Genomic DNA, 13,648 nt, shown 5'->3' on the forward strand with positions numbered 1-13,648 from the left:
ATCAATCTCTGTTAATCATGTTAGAACAGTCTCCACTGACTTGTCTTCAGAATATTGACAGTGCTTTAGACTTTAGTTATTTCAGATTATTCTTTGAGGTGATTAAGCATATTACAGTTTTTCTGCATATTACAGTGTGCAGTTTTCATTTCCATTGTGATACATATATAAGGGAGACCAGGGCTAGTTGTCACACTTTACTCCAGTGAATAATTCTCAGGGTATATTTATTTTTTAAAGTCAACATCTGTGCAGATATTTTAAATCATTGGCAACAAAAAGACTTTTGAACATTACCACCATTATTGCCCAGGAAACTGAACACATATTGACCTTGCAGTGCAACTGTTATTTATTTATTTTTTTCCCTTTCTAATTTATTCTAATTAAAGACAGTTTTGAACTAGCATAAAACAAGTATTTGTGTTTTTGGACCTTTTACTCAAAACTTTATATTAGTAACTCTTGTAACCACTGCCTTGAGACAATTAGCTCCGCTCTCACTTTTCTAAAGAAAATTGGTCATGTTTGAGTCCTATGTTTTTTGTTTTCTGTCCAGTGCTTCATAACTATTGTAACAATTATTTTGAGACTATGTCCAAAATATTCAATACCAAGGTTGATGTCTGCCCTACTACTGCAATCTTTGGGGTTCCCAAAGCTTGGACTCGGTTTACATCTAAACAGTTAGATGTACTTGCCTTAACTTGCCTTCTTTATTGGCTAGATGACAAATTTTATTTCTTTGGAAGTCCACCAACCCACCAGGTATCTCACAGTGGCTTGTGGATACTATGTACTTTTTGAAGTTGGAAAATATAAGATGCTTTTGGTATACCAGTTATGGTTCTTTTCATGATAAATGGCAACCTTTTATAACATTTTCACTCCCTTCAGATTTTGCCAGTTGACTGAATTTATTTGAATCTTTGAATCATCACCTTTCCTCCTCCAGAAATTGGTTTTTATTTATTTATTTATTTATTTATTTATTTATTTATTTATTTATTTATTTTCCCTCTCCTTTTCCTTCTTCTGCTGTCTTTTCTTGTAAAAGTTTAAAAAGAAACTGTGGATTGTCTTTAATATTGTTGTTTCAATAATGTATTTTACTTTCCACTCAATAATAATAAAAAATATATGAAAAAATGAATATAGGCCATGACTTAGATCTGTACATCCTACAATAGCTTATTTAATTAGCTAATTCATATAAATATTTTAAGATATTAAGACCATTATTATTGTTTTTTTTCACTTATTACAGTGTGCATCTGTCATTATGGTTTTTATGCATTAGCATTCAGTTTGCTAAAGGTTTGAATAGATTAAAAACCACCATCAAAATAATAATTTGTGTCATTCCTTATGGTCTGTGCGTGCTTGTGTTAAGAAGACTATGTCTATAATAGTTTTATTTATTTATTTATTTATTTATTTTATAAACTGAGTTTACAGTGAAACCTTCATGTTAGACCTACAGTGTTAAAAGTCCAACTAAATATTAAATGTGTTATGAGCTTGTCACACCACAGAGAAATGTTTTATTAACGACCCAGCCAAATTTTAATTATATTAAAAAAATGTTTATCCTCTACTAGATATCGCTATATTATTTCATTATTGAAACAATGTAAATTGTTATTGAACGTTGCACCGGTGTGACATTTTTAATCATATTTTGTAATATGTGGACATACGGTATCACTAACATTTAAATAGCCTCTACTAGATATAGGCTAGAACATATTTGTTAAACTATAGCAGACCAACCTATGGTGATGAAGCAAAACAGTAGAATCTGGCTTTAGTGTAGTAACACATCCATCGCATCGCTTGAGCGTCATGCAAGTTTGTAGAAAGGGGCGGTACCGATGTGCTACACTGCAAACAAGAGCGACCAGAGAACCGGAGGATGGAGGAGCAGACGAAGCGCAGCTGTACGCGGAAGACGATATGATGTTTTAGGAGCAGTGCGGGCTCGGTGAGGCTGAACTTGTCGTTTTGGCCACTTTTGGTCCTCAAATAGAAAGATGGCGCCGTCGGGCTCGCGAAGCGTTGACTGCTGGAGAGTTTTATACTGGATCCCTGTGCTGTTCATCAGTCTGATCGTGGCATGGTCCTACTACGCTTATGTAGTGCAGCTCTGCATAGGTAAGACTGGAAGCAGCTCTCTGAATGAAGTTGGAGTGAAACGGAGAGAGAATGAATAAATAACACCTGGCCTCGCCATGCGTTATGCATATGTCTGCTTCTCTTACTAGAGCAATGTCTCTGCTGCTATTGATGGGGTCTGTTTGCTTATAAACACATTGATTAAGAGTGGGTCATGATTATACGATTAATTTATTTAACCTCTCTCTTTATATGTGCATACGCTTCTGTAGGTGTCTGTATAAGAAAATTATAATAGTATGCATGTCAATGTACAATAAGTACAAAACTGAAGAGCATGGGTCAGTGACTAATAAGGATGTGTGAGATAAAGGATAAATCTAAAAAAAAAAAAAAAGATATTTGTATTGTATTAGTTTCATACATTTTGCAATACTATTTGGAATACTATTATCTACAAAAAAATTGTTTTAATAGTTTCATTGATGTTAAAAATGTCATGAATTTATTTTAGTCATGAATAATATGTTTTCTTAGCTTTGAATAAAAGTAAATTTTCATAAAAGGTTAAAGTATGTGTGTGTGTGTGTGTGTGTGTATATATATATATATATATATATTATATATATATTAGTTATGCCACATTGACCTTGAATTGCTGCACAGTCTTTCAAATATTAATAGTGTTTGAAAACATTTTTTATTTTAATGAATAATAGTAGCATTTTAATATTTTTGTTGCAATCTCAGGACAGTTAACACAACTTAAAAAATTTTTATTTTAAGCATCACAAATAGTTTCATTTGTAATGCCTGTTACAGATTAACATAATAGATCCATACAAAAAAGCATCATGTCATTGAGTCATATGCAATACTTTATATAGCAATTTGGCATCACTCCATAACTACTCTGTGGTGGACATTTAGAGCATTATACAAAACTTCTTCTCTCCCAATCCTTTGTTGCTGTAAATGAGCTCTCTCCACTGTAAAAAAAACAAAAAAAAACAAAAAAAAAATCTTCAACCTTTGTGATGTACTGTGTCATTTGTTTAGACTGTGGCTTATTTATGTGTGCACAACAAAAAAAGGTTTGTGTTCACATTGACTTCAGAACATCATTCACTCCTTTGATAACATCTCCTATCATGGCCCCATAAAAACAGCATGAAGAGGCTTTATTGTTCTCCTGAATGGTAGATGATCATGAGGATGCCCTGCTTTTCACTGAAGACTAATGTTGTTGTGTGTGTTTGAACTCCTTTAATAGAATCAAATGACATTCAAATATTTGTGCATAAAACAGCAGATTTGTGATGTTCCTCAGAGACTTCACTGACTGAAGTATCAGTGGCCAGGCCTTAGTTCTGACTGCTGTTATGCTGAACCACAAACAGTGGGTGTCCGTATTAATTTCTTAAACTCAAAACTACCAGTTTACACCAGTACAACAACAATAAATACTTTAATCACTGAAAAAAACACTATAATATTGCATGGGTTCAGTAGGATTATCTAGTTGGTTCATTGCAGCAAGCACGTGAATAGCCAAAACCACAACAGACAGTGTCATTTTAAAATATCTGTTCACTTGTTCATGCTGTCTTTGCATCTATCTAAGCAAACCATGATAATGAGGGGTCAATGAGTCTTTACTTTACTGAACCTGAGGTGACAAATGTTAAGCAACACACTGTCTACTGATCCTCATATCTCACAGCTAATCTCACCGCCAAGCTGTCAAACTCAACCTCACCAATCTCTACTTGACCTATTTCTGCTGTCAAATCACTTGTGCTGCACACTGAGTTTAGCAACAAACACATATGACATTTCTTAGACTGCAACAACCACACCATCATTTAAATAAAACTAATAAATATTGAAATATACCATAATGAATCTCGTGATCTGCTGACAGTTTTTATTGCTCTAATGGAGAGGTTTATATACCAGTAGACTTTAGTCAAAGTTGCACCATATTTATTTTTTGATAGGATTGAAAATGAGGCTGTGAGGGATAGAAGTACAGTGTGTTCAATAGATTGTACTATTGTTTAACAACATATAGGTTGTTCAGCTGATGATCAAAAAAAAAATAAAAAAAAAATTCAGTTAAAAAAATCTCCATAAACATGGTGAAATGACATGATCTAGGAGCTTTATACAGTGTATGCCATTGTGAAGACTGTAAGTCTGTCCCTCACAGCCTTTTTTTCATCTGCATTAAATTAAATATTGCATCTAACCTGACTAAGGTCTACAAAGGGTTATTATGATAACAGCCCTTTTTACAGTATATAATGTGCAGTTACACTAGCATTAATTCTTTACATGCTTTTTCTGTACTATTACAAAATCATGAAAATCTTTGCACTGCCACAAATGCATCACAATTTTTAAGTACCCCCTGAACCCGCTTGAGTGCTCTGTAGGGTACACATACTCAATTAATATATCTGTTTGGAGATGCACTGCATTCTGGGATTTCATTTCTGCTCTGTGCTTCTGAGGAATTACAGTTTTTTACTTTAGTGCCAGGCACTATCATCTTTCAAAGAGCATATTTTGGATAGAGAGTAATGCAGCCCAACCACATTAAATAAGAGGATAATCTAATGAGGCTTTTAGGACACTGCAACTTCACAGTAAACTTAAAGAACTAGATATTTACTGAAGAGACCATATGCTTACTCTCAGAAAAAAAGTACAAAGCTGCCACTGGGGTGATACCCTAAGATACAAAAGCTAAAAAGTACATCTTTGTGCCTTATTTTTTCTTAAATGGCACTGTAAAGGTACAGTGGGTATAGAAAAGAATCACACCCCTTTAAATCACATTTTGTTGCCTTTAGTCTGTTGGAATGTGTCTCTGTCTCTACTAACTTTGCACATCTAGACTTTGCAATATTTGACCACTCTTTGCAGAACCGCTCAAGTTCAGATGAATTTGATTGTGACAGTTTTGTACATTTTAGTAATTTAAAAGTGCATATTAGTACCTCAAGTGTATATATTAGTACCTTTTGAAAAGTAGTAGAGTGTAGAATGTGAAAGAATAATCACAAAAAAAAAAGTTCTTAACACACGCACTGTGCAAAACAGCAAGCCTCTTTCTGTGTCATGTGTTTGGGTGGTCGTGTCTTGTTTTTGAAACAGCTTTTTTCCTGCGTGGTTGTGGTTAGTATTTCTAACCTCATCACCACAATATAGCTTATCGTTCTGAAAGAACACCAGTTGAAGAGATGCAATTATGAGCTAGAGAATTTGGGCATCTGATCAAGAGCCTCCGTACAGCAACAGCGATCAGAGAACTGTGCTGAGAACCATCTGCTGCTCACTGACCTTCTATGAAATGCACAAGGAGTTTCTGACCTACTGTTTATACAATAATAACCAAATAATAACCAAAACAAAATACAAATAACAAATTATTAAAAAAAAAATAAATACAAACTTACACCTTCCTCTCTCCATATATTCTGCAGAAACTATTGAAAACATAGGAGAGAAAAGTAAGTTAGCCTTTTCTTACTATTTTTCAGTTGGAATTACCTGATAATCCTTAATGATTTTTGCATTTTCTGAAGAACATGTAAGTGGTGTTTGCTCATGGGCATTGCTATGCGGTTGCTAAGGTGATCTTATATGCAGTTTTTAAGGTTTGTGATATTCTGGTCTCTAGATATGACTTGGGTCTTTTAATGTATAGGCTACCATTCAAAAGTTTGGGGTCTACAAGATAAAAAAATTCAAATAAAAAATACTTTTATGCAGTTAGGATGCATTAAATTGCACAAAAATGACCGTAAAGACATTTATAATGTTACAAAAAATATATGCTGTTTTGAACTTTCTATTCATCCAAAAAGTCCTGAAAATAATGAATCATGGATTTCATAAAAATATTTAGCAGCGCAACCATTTTCAACACTGAAAATAATAAGAAATGTTTCTTGTGTGACGTTGAAGATTGGAGTAATTAAGGAATAAATCACAGGAATAAACTGCATTCTAAATCATTAACATAGAAAATAGTTATTTTAAATTGTAATAATATTTCACAGTATTACTGTTTTTACTGTATTTATCAAATAAATGCTGCTTTGGTGAACATAAGAAGCTTCTTTCAAAAACACGAAAAAATATTTGAAAGTCTATGGGATATTTTGACCCATATTTTCATGGTTTTTATTTATTTATTTTTAAATTCTATTATTTGCCTGCATAAAATTGTATAAAAGAAAACACATCTCCTCAAACAACCACATGATTTGATGTATTTTTATTGTTATGTATTTAGCTTGAACAGTGCAGGATGAGTTACACACCAAAGTTTAATAATCCTTAAACATATTCTTGATAATTTAAATCATTTAATGATAAAAAAATAATAGTGATGCTTTAATGATTTAATATAAAAGTTATTAAAATTATATAAAAAAAAATAATTTCGCCTTTCAATATTTTTGTATCACAGTAGTTTACCTCCTGGTATATCATGTGCTTTTCATCATGTTCGTGTGGACATACTGGCAAACCATCTTCACAAAACCTATGAACCCACTCAAAGAGGTGAGTATATTAGATTATGGAAACAAGTTATATATTAAATAGATACTCATTTCATAGTAAACATTATGGAAAATTAATAGCAGACAACTGAAGCCATCAGAATGTGGTGTAAGCTGCATAATCTCTAAGTAAAAGTCAATTTAAACGTTATTGCTCTGCATATACTCAGCATGAGGTGTTGGCATATAATAAATATTGTTCCCTGCAGGGCAGAGATTACTGTATAATATTTGTAAATATACGGCATAATGGCCATTATGATGAGTTGCTGGTTCTGCATAATGAAAAAAACTGCATGTTGGGTTGCAAATTGCATGTGATTGTTGATGTAACTGTAGCACCTCACTGCAAGCCGAGAGAATTAGAAACAAACTGTAATAGAGAAGCCACATATGGCTCAAACTGGCAATCAGTCGTACTCCTCTCACATCTCTGAGTGCAGAACGTGCTGCTTGTCACACGGAAATATCAAAATGTTTTGGTTTTCGTCTGTTCCTTTCAGTTCCACCTGTCACATTCTGACAAAGAGCTGTTAGAGCGTGAAGATCGGAGAGAATCTCAACAGGAGATCTTGAGGAGAATTGCTAAGGATTTACCCATTTACACAAGCACAATGTCTGGAACTTCCCAATTTTTCCACTATTAACATCAGCTCACAATTATTTAACAACCCATACCACCCAAATTTAGTCCAATCAACAAATAATTACAATAAAATTCAATAACAAATAATGGTCACAGACAGTTACATTTGTTTCACTCTATCTTCAGTCTTCAGTGAATCCTATCGATCTGTGTTTTAACAAGCTGTCTTGATACAGCTATCCGCTACTGTGATCGCTGTCTGCTGCTGAAGCCTGATCGATGTCATCATTGCTCTGCCTGTGATATGTATGTCTTTCTCTCTCTTTTTTTTTAAAGACACAACACATTAGATTTTGCTGTGTTGCATTTTAACAGCTCCTCCCTCTGCTGTTTTACAGGTGCATTTTAAAGATGGATCACCATTGTCCGTGGTATGTACTGGTGCAAAGCAAGAATAAAAAGTTTTTTGTTTTTTTTTGTCTCAGAAGAAACACATGCACCAAAATTTCTGTAAGACCAAGAAAACAATCCTTTATTTTTTCAATGAACATGATTTAACGTTGTCATTTAAAGTTACACTATGTAACATTTTTGCTTGAAACACAAAAATAAAATGCAAATAATGAGTGAATATATCTTAAATCCATCCTCCAAACCGTGTTTTTGCTTTACCCCAGTTCAAATATGATTTTAGGAAAGAGTTTACTACAACAAACTTTAATACTTTAAAAGCAGTTGTTTTGGTGAATTGATATGAAATTAGTTAATTTTATTAGTGTGTTTTAGTACGATCTGCTTACTTTAGGGGTGAACCATCATGCTTACTTTTTTTTTTTTGTTCAAAAGATTGTACATTTCCGTACAAATCACATAAATTAAAAATAGTGCATTTTATAAATGTTATGCTTCGACTGCTAGAGGGCCAAAAGTTACATTGTGTAGCTAGTACTATTAAAATGTTTTATTCAAGTCAAAAATAGCATTTAAATGTGCCGAATCAATCTGACTACATAACATTTCACAGACAGAAGGGTCTAGAAGGGTAGAAATATCTTATTAAGGTAACAACTGCACATTTCCCCTTGTTACAGTGTATATTGGGCAGTATTTTGCGATCAGAATAGATATTAATGTGTGTATATGTGTTTTTTATCTTCTTTGACAGGGTAAACAATTGCGTGGGCTTCGCCAACTACAAGTTTTTCATGCTCTTCCTAGCATATTCTTTGTTGTATTGCCTCTTCGTCACTGCCACAGACTTGCAGTATTTCATTCAGTTCTGGACAGTAAGTATGAATTATTAATTTCTTAGGCTTATATTAGGAAACAGAAATAATTGGAATGTGCAGATAGGCTGTTTGTAATTTAACAGAACACTAGTCGGAGCAATAAAAAGAGTGTTTTTATTTTGAAAGGTTGATGGAAAAACACATAACACACAAATCAAATATTTGCTATGACTGACTAAAACAAACAAAATAGATTTGTTCTGTGATTTAAATAATTGATCTACTATCATAGTTCCACTAATTTCTATAGTTTCACTAACAAAAATACTTTCACTAATTATTCCTCTAGTTCCAGTAGTTTGGATTGTTTCCCTCAGCATAACAACTTAGTTTTTACAATTTCTGTTAGATCCAGTAGACAAGCAAACATAGGCTCTTGTAGTCTGGCATGGACAGTCCATAGGGACCATGTATCCCACTTCTGCTTGTTCCCATTTTTTCAACCTTTATGATGTGAATTGAGTATTCCAGACTTGATAATATAACTGGCAATATCTTAAATTAGGCCTAGGCTGTTTTTTGTTTATTTGTTTTAGTCCATGTCTGTTTGTGGTGTATGAAGAGTCTTTCCCATGTTTTACACAGAATGGTCTGCCTGATACACAAGCCAAGTTTCACATCATGTTCCTGTTTTTCGCTGCCTCCACGTTCTCAGTGAGCCTAGCGTTTTTATTTGCTTATCACTGCTGGCTTGTCTGCAAGAACAGATCTACTTTGGGTGAGTGGGCTGTGTTTTAATTACCCTTGGATATCAGTAGTAAACACAGGCTCGTCAATAGTGTGTATTTTGCTTTCTGTAATCATCTGTCCACACTGCTTGACCAAATATGTCTCATACACGTCCAGTGGCTCAGATCTGGGGCAGGTAGTGTTTAGGTCTTCTTGCAGTCTGCCCTTTGTGGCAGATCCTCAAGGGAACATGTATCTGTGACAACATGCCCACTCTTCTGGCAAAAGCAAGTGTGTCAAGATGCAATACAGCTGAAAGTATTGAAAATTCATCTCAGCAACAGACATATTCTAATCTTAACACTGTAAAGCCTACTGTATTATATTTGATAGGTGAATTTCTAAGGCCTCTAAATGATTTGCATGATCAAAGCTTTACTGAAAAACCTGTTGTACACAATCTATCACTTGTTTCAGTCATCTGATTAATAGTTTATACTTTTTTTTTAGCAAGAAAAAGGCCTTTTAGTATAATTAAAAATATGTCACCCTTCCAGTTTGTGGTTCATGTGTCTTTTTGCTATGAAAATTTTTTTTTTTTTTTTTTTTTATAAAGTAAATGTAAGAATAACTTTTATATTGTTTGTAATAAGATGTACACTTACTGGGCTGAAGCAACTTGATATTCCATATGTAATTTTTTAGGAAAATGTTGCTGAACTGTCAGTATCACATATGTGACCCTTGACCACAAAATGAGTCATAAGTCGCACAGGTGTATTTGTAGCAGTAGCCAACAATATGTTGTATGGGTAAAAATAATTTTTTTCTTTTATGCCAAAAAATCATTAGGCTATTAAGTAAAGATCATGTTCAATGAAGATATTTTGTAAATTTTCTACCGTAAATATACTGTATAAAAATTAGAAAAATAACATTGCTAAGCAAATAAACTTAACAACTACAAATACAAATACAACAATATCAATATTTTTTTGCAAACCTTAGAAAACCAAAAAAAATTTACCTCAGATACCAGATTTTTGGCCAAATATTGTCCTCTCCTAACAAACCATACATCAATGGAACTCTTTTTTATTCAGCTTTCAGATGATGTATAGATCTTAATTTAAAAAAATTGACTGTTTTTTTGGTCCAGGGTCACATATGATACATTAGATTTTTGAGGAACATTTGTCTCTCAATCATTTAAATATCATCTTACTAAGACATATTATTGGGAGATATACAGTGACAACTGTTATGTCTGCTATAGTGTTATAAAGATCACGTTGATGTACATTGCAAGCTATCAGAATTTCACCTTACTTTTTGGCCATAGATACATCAGCAATTGCCCCAAATTGCATATTTTTGCTTGGTTTGGGCTTTTGAATAAAACTGTTGTTTTTTCCTCCTAGAGTATGAGCTTCATGTTACCCTATAAAAGCCTCATGTATTAAATATAATATTCAACTTTTTTTAATTTAGATTTTTTAGATTTTATAAAATATTTTGTTTAAAGGTTCAGTATACTGCTCTCTCTCTCTCTCTCTCTATATAATATATATATATATAAAAAATCTGACTAATATTTCATATTTTAGGCTTTACAGCATTCAGTGTTTAGAGAAAAAAAAGAAAATCATGTTATCATGTTGTTGTATTTATGTGGTTTAAATGGTTCTCTTGTCAGAGGCTTTCAGAGCTCCTACATTCCAGCACGGACCAGACAAGAACGCCTTCAGTTTAGGAACAAGCAAGAACTTTCTCCAAGTGTTTGGAGATGAAAAGAAATACTGGCTGTTGCCTGTTTTTTCAAGGTAGCAGGTATTGTTCAGTAGCACTGAAAACACTGGTGTGAGTGTTCTGTGATCTCATTCCCTCAGCATCACATTGTGTTTCTGCAGTCTGGGCGACGGCTGTTCATTCCCCACATGTCTAGTGAACGCAGACCCTGAACAACCCTCCTCACCCTCTGGACGCAACCCTTCAGTCAAAAGGTTCATGGCTCAGAATGAATTATTCATTTAGGAAACTGAATGGAATCACAAAAATGTTGCACATATTACACTGTAAAACCTGTTAAACAGATGCCCTAACTAACACTTTTTAGCTGACTTTACCTAATGTACAATTGTTTGATTTTAATTGTAAAAATCTTGTTACTCAGAAAAGCCAGGTTAAGATAAATTGACTGTTATTTGTACCATTATGTCAAGCTAGTTTATAGTTCACAGCATGCTTTGCTTCAGAGGAGTAAATGTTGAAAATAACTGTTAATTTATTTGTTCTTGCACAACATTAATATAGTTAGCGTTTAATATTCTGTTTTGTTTGGTTTCTGTTATGTCTGCATTTTTGGTAGGTTATTGTGCTAAGAAGATGAGGATGGGTCTATAAACATTAAGACTACTATAGTAGATTACTATAGACTGCTTTATTCATAAAAACTATACAATTCCTAACATTAAAATAAAATCACCTAATTCAAACTGGACATACAAATAACTTAATATACTGGAGTTACACTTACTTGATCTTTTTAATCAATTAAAAACAACGGAGAAATTCTAGGTTTGCACTTTGCAGTATAACATATAACGGAGAGATTTCAGAGGGATGAACACATATGAAAACATAGAAATTTTAAAATGATATACGCAATGTGTATGAGACCATAGTTAGATTTTATATAGGAACGCCACATCTACGAGATCATTACAAAACACCATTGCATTGTGGGATACTGCACTGATGATATACAGAGCCTTTCATTCATACCCTTTTCATTCTTTTCTAGTGCTGGAGAATCCCATCAGTTTCTCAAATCTTATACATTCTAGTGCTGGAGAATCCCATCAGTTTCCACCTAAACCTCTGAGAGAGTCTCAGAGCCGACTGATCAGCAACGGACAGTCAGAGGGAAGTGAAGACAGAGACACGCAAGGTGAGACCACAGTTACGCCACATTACAAAACAACACGAAACACTACAAATTTGACAAACAACATTGCCCTCAAACAATAATTATATAAGAGATAAATATGCAGCTATGAATGTGTGAGGTGAAATTACAATGTGGTCAAACAACATGGTGCTCAATCTGTATTTTTCTAACAGGTACAAGCAACCCAGCCTTGACTATTGAGAAGGAAACTTAGGAGTGTGTTAATGAAACTGGTTAGTACTTTTAAGTGTATATATTGCTATAACATACAACTTATTTTGAGATAATAAAATTTTGAAGTATTTTAAAATTACAGTATTGTAACATACACTACCATTTGGGGTCAGTAAGATATTTTAATGTTTTTGAAGAAAGTATCTTTAGCTCTCCAAGGCTTCATTGATTTGATTAAAAATACAGAAAAAAACAGTAATATTGTGAAATAATATTACAATTTAAAATAGCTGTATTCAGTTTTAATATGTTTTAAATGTAATTTATTCCTGTGATGCAAAGCTGAATTTTCAGCATCATTACTCCAGTCTTCACAGTGTCACATGATCCTTCAGAAATCATTATAATATGCTGATTTGCTGCTCAAGAAACATTTATTATTATTATTATAAATGTTGCTTAATATTTTTTTTGTGGAAACAGTGATACTTTTTTACTGGATTCATTGGAGATTAGAATGTTCAAAAGATCAGCATTTATCTGAAGTAGAAATATTTTTGTAACATTCACCATCACTTCTAATTAATTTTATGCATCCCTGCTGAATAGAAACATTAATTTCTTTATTTAAAAATGTAACTGATCCTTTTGAATGGTAGTGTATCTACCACATATATTGTCATTTAATATAATATAATTATAATAATATAATTTCACCCAGATTCTTATCTTGAAATCCCTGAATGTCTTAATTGCTTATTCTAAATGATCTGACTTTCTTTCTCTAGGAGTTTTGTGCTAGTGATGTCTGTTGTCAGTGGAACAGTAAGGACGTCTCCACTGCTCTTGCACAGACTTGCAATGACCATCTACTCTCTACCTAATGAATTGTGATCCTTCACAAAAGCTGACAGTGCAGGATTATGCTGTGTACTGTAAATAAGGGGCCACTGAGTCGCTTGTCCTCCTTGCAAACTGTATGGCTATCTTAATGTGCCTAAAAAAGCCCACAGATGTGGCTGAACATTTGGTAACATTACCGTGGTTCCTGCAAGACCCACATTTTTAAAAATGTAGAAGTTTGTATGGTAAATGCCTTGAATATATCAATATAGCTTTAGTCATTTATGAAGAACTTAACAATGCTTCTTACTTGTTAGTCTGGAAAAGTTTAATTATTTATACATACCTTTTTATCATGGTATGTAGCTGTTTGTCATGTTTGAAATGTGAACAATGAAAAGCCCAAGTGCTTTTGCACTAGACTTCTACAAATTTGACCATGCCC

General features: G+C 33.3%; 1 protein-coding gene across 3 annotated transcripts; it reads left to right on the top strand.

The window, feature by feature from the left end:
* Window positions 1–1,843: 1,843 nt before the first annotated feature.
* On the top strand, window positions 1,844–13,462 carry zdhhc2 (zinc finger DHHC-type palmitoyltransferase 2). 3 transcript variants are annotated; one of them, XM_042738529.1, is made up of 14 exons: window positions 1,845–2,154; window positions 5,607–5,633; window positions 6,599–6,693; window positions 7,196–7,314; window positions 7,513–7,584; window positions 7,677–7,709; window positions 8,444–8,564; window positions 9,153–9,285; window positions 10,933–11,059; window positions 11,147–11,239; window positions 12,040–12,058; window positions 12,102–12,186; window positions 12,360–12,419; window positions 13,149–13,462. In XM_042738529.1, the coding sequence occupies exons 1-13, from the start codon at window positions 2,034–2,036 to the stop codon at window positions 12,398–12,400; spliced, it is 1,086 nt and encodes a 361-aa protein (XP_042594463.1). In that variant the 5' UTR covers window positions 1,845–2,033; the 3' UTR covers window positions 12,401–12,419; window positions 13,149–13,462. The 3 variants fall into 3 exon arrangements, with proteins under 3 accessions (XP_042594465.1, XP_042594463.1, XP_042594462.1); XM_042738531.1 differs by lacking the exon at window positions 12,040–12,058 and having other exon boundaries at window positions 1,844–2,154; window positions 6,602–6,693; window positions 12,083–12,186; XM_042738528.1 differs by lacking the exon at window positions 12,040–12,058 and having other exon boundaries at window positions 1,848–2,154; window positions 12,083–12,186.
* Window positions 13,463–13,648: the final 186 nt, after the last annotated feature.

Source organism: Cyprinus carpio, chromosome B14 (genome assembly GCF_018340385.1).
Source record: "Cyprinus carpio isolate SPL01 chromosome B14, ASM1834038v1, whole genome shotgun sequence".
Taxonomy (NCBI): domain Eukaryota; kingdom Metazoa; phylum Chordata; class Actinopteri; order Cypriniformes; family Cyprinidae; genus Cyprinus; species Cyprinus carpio.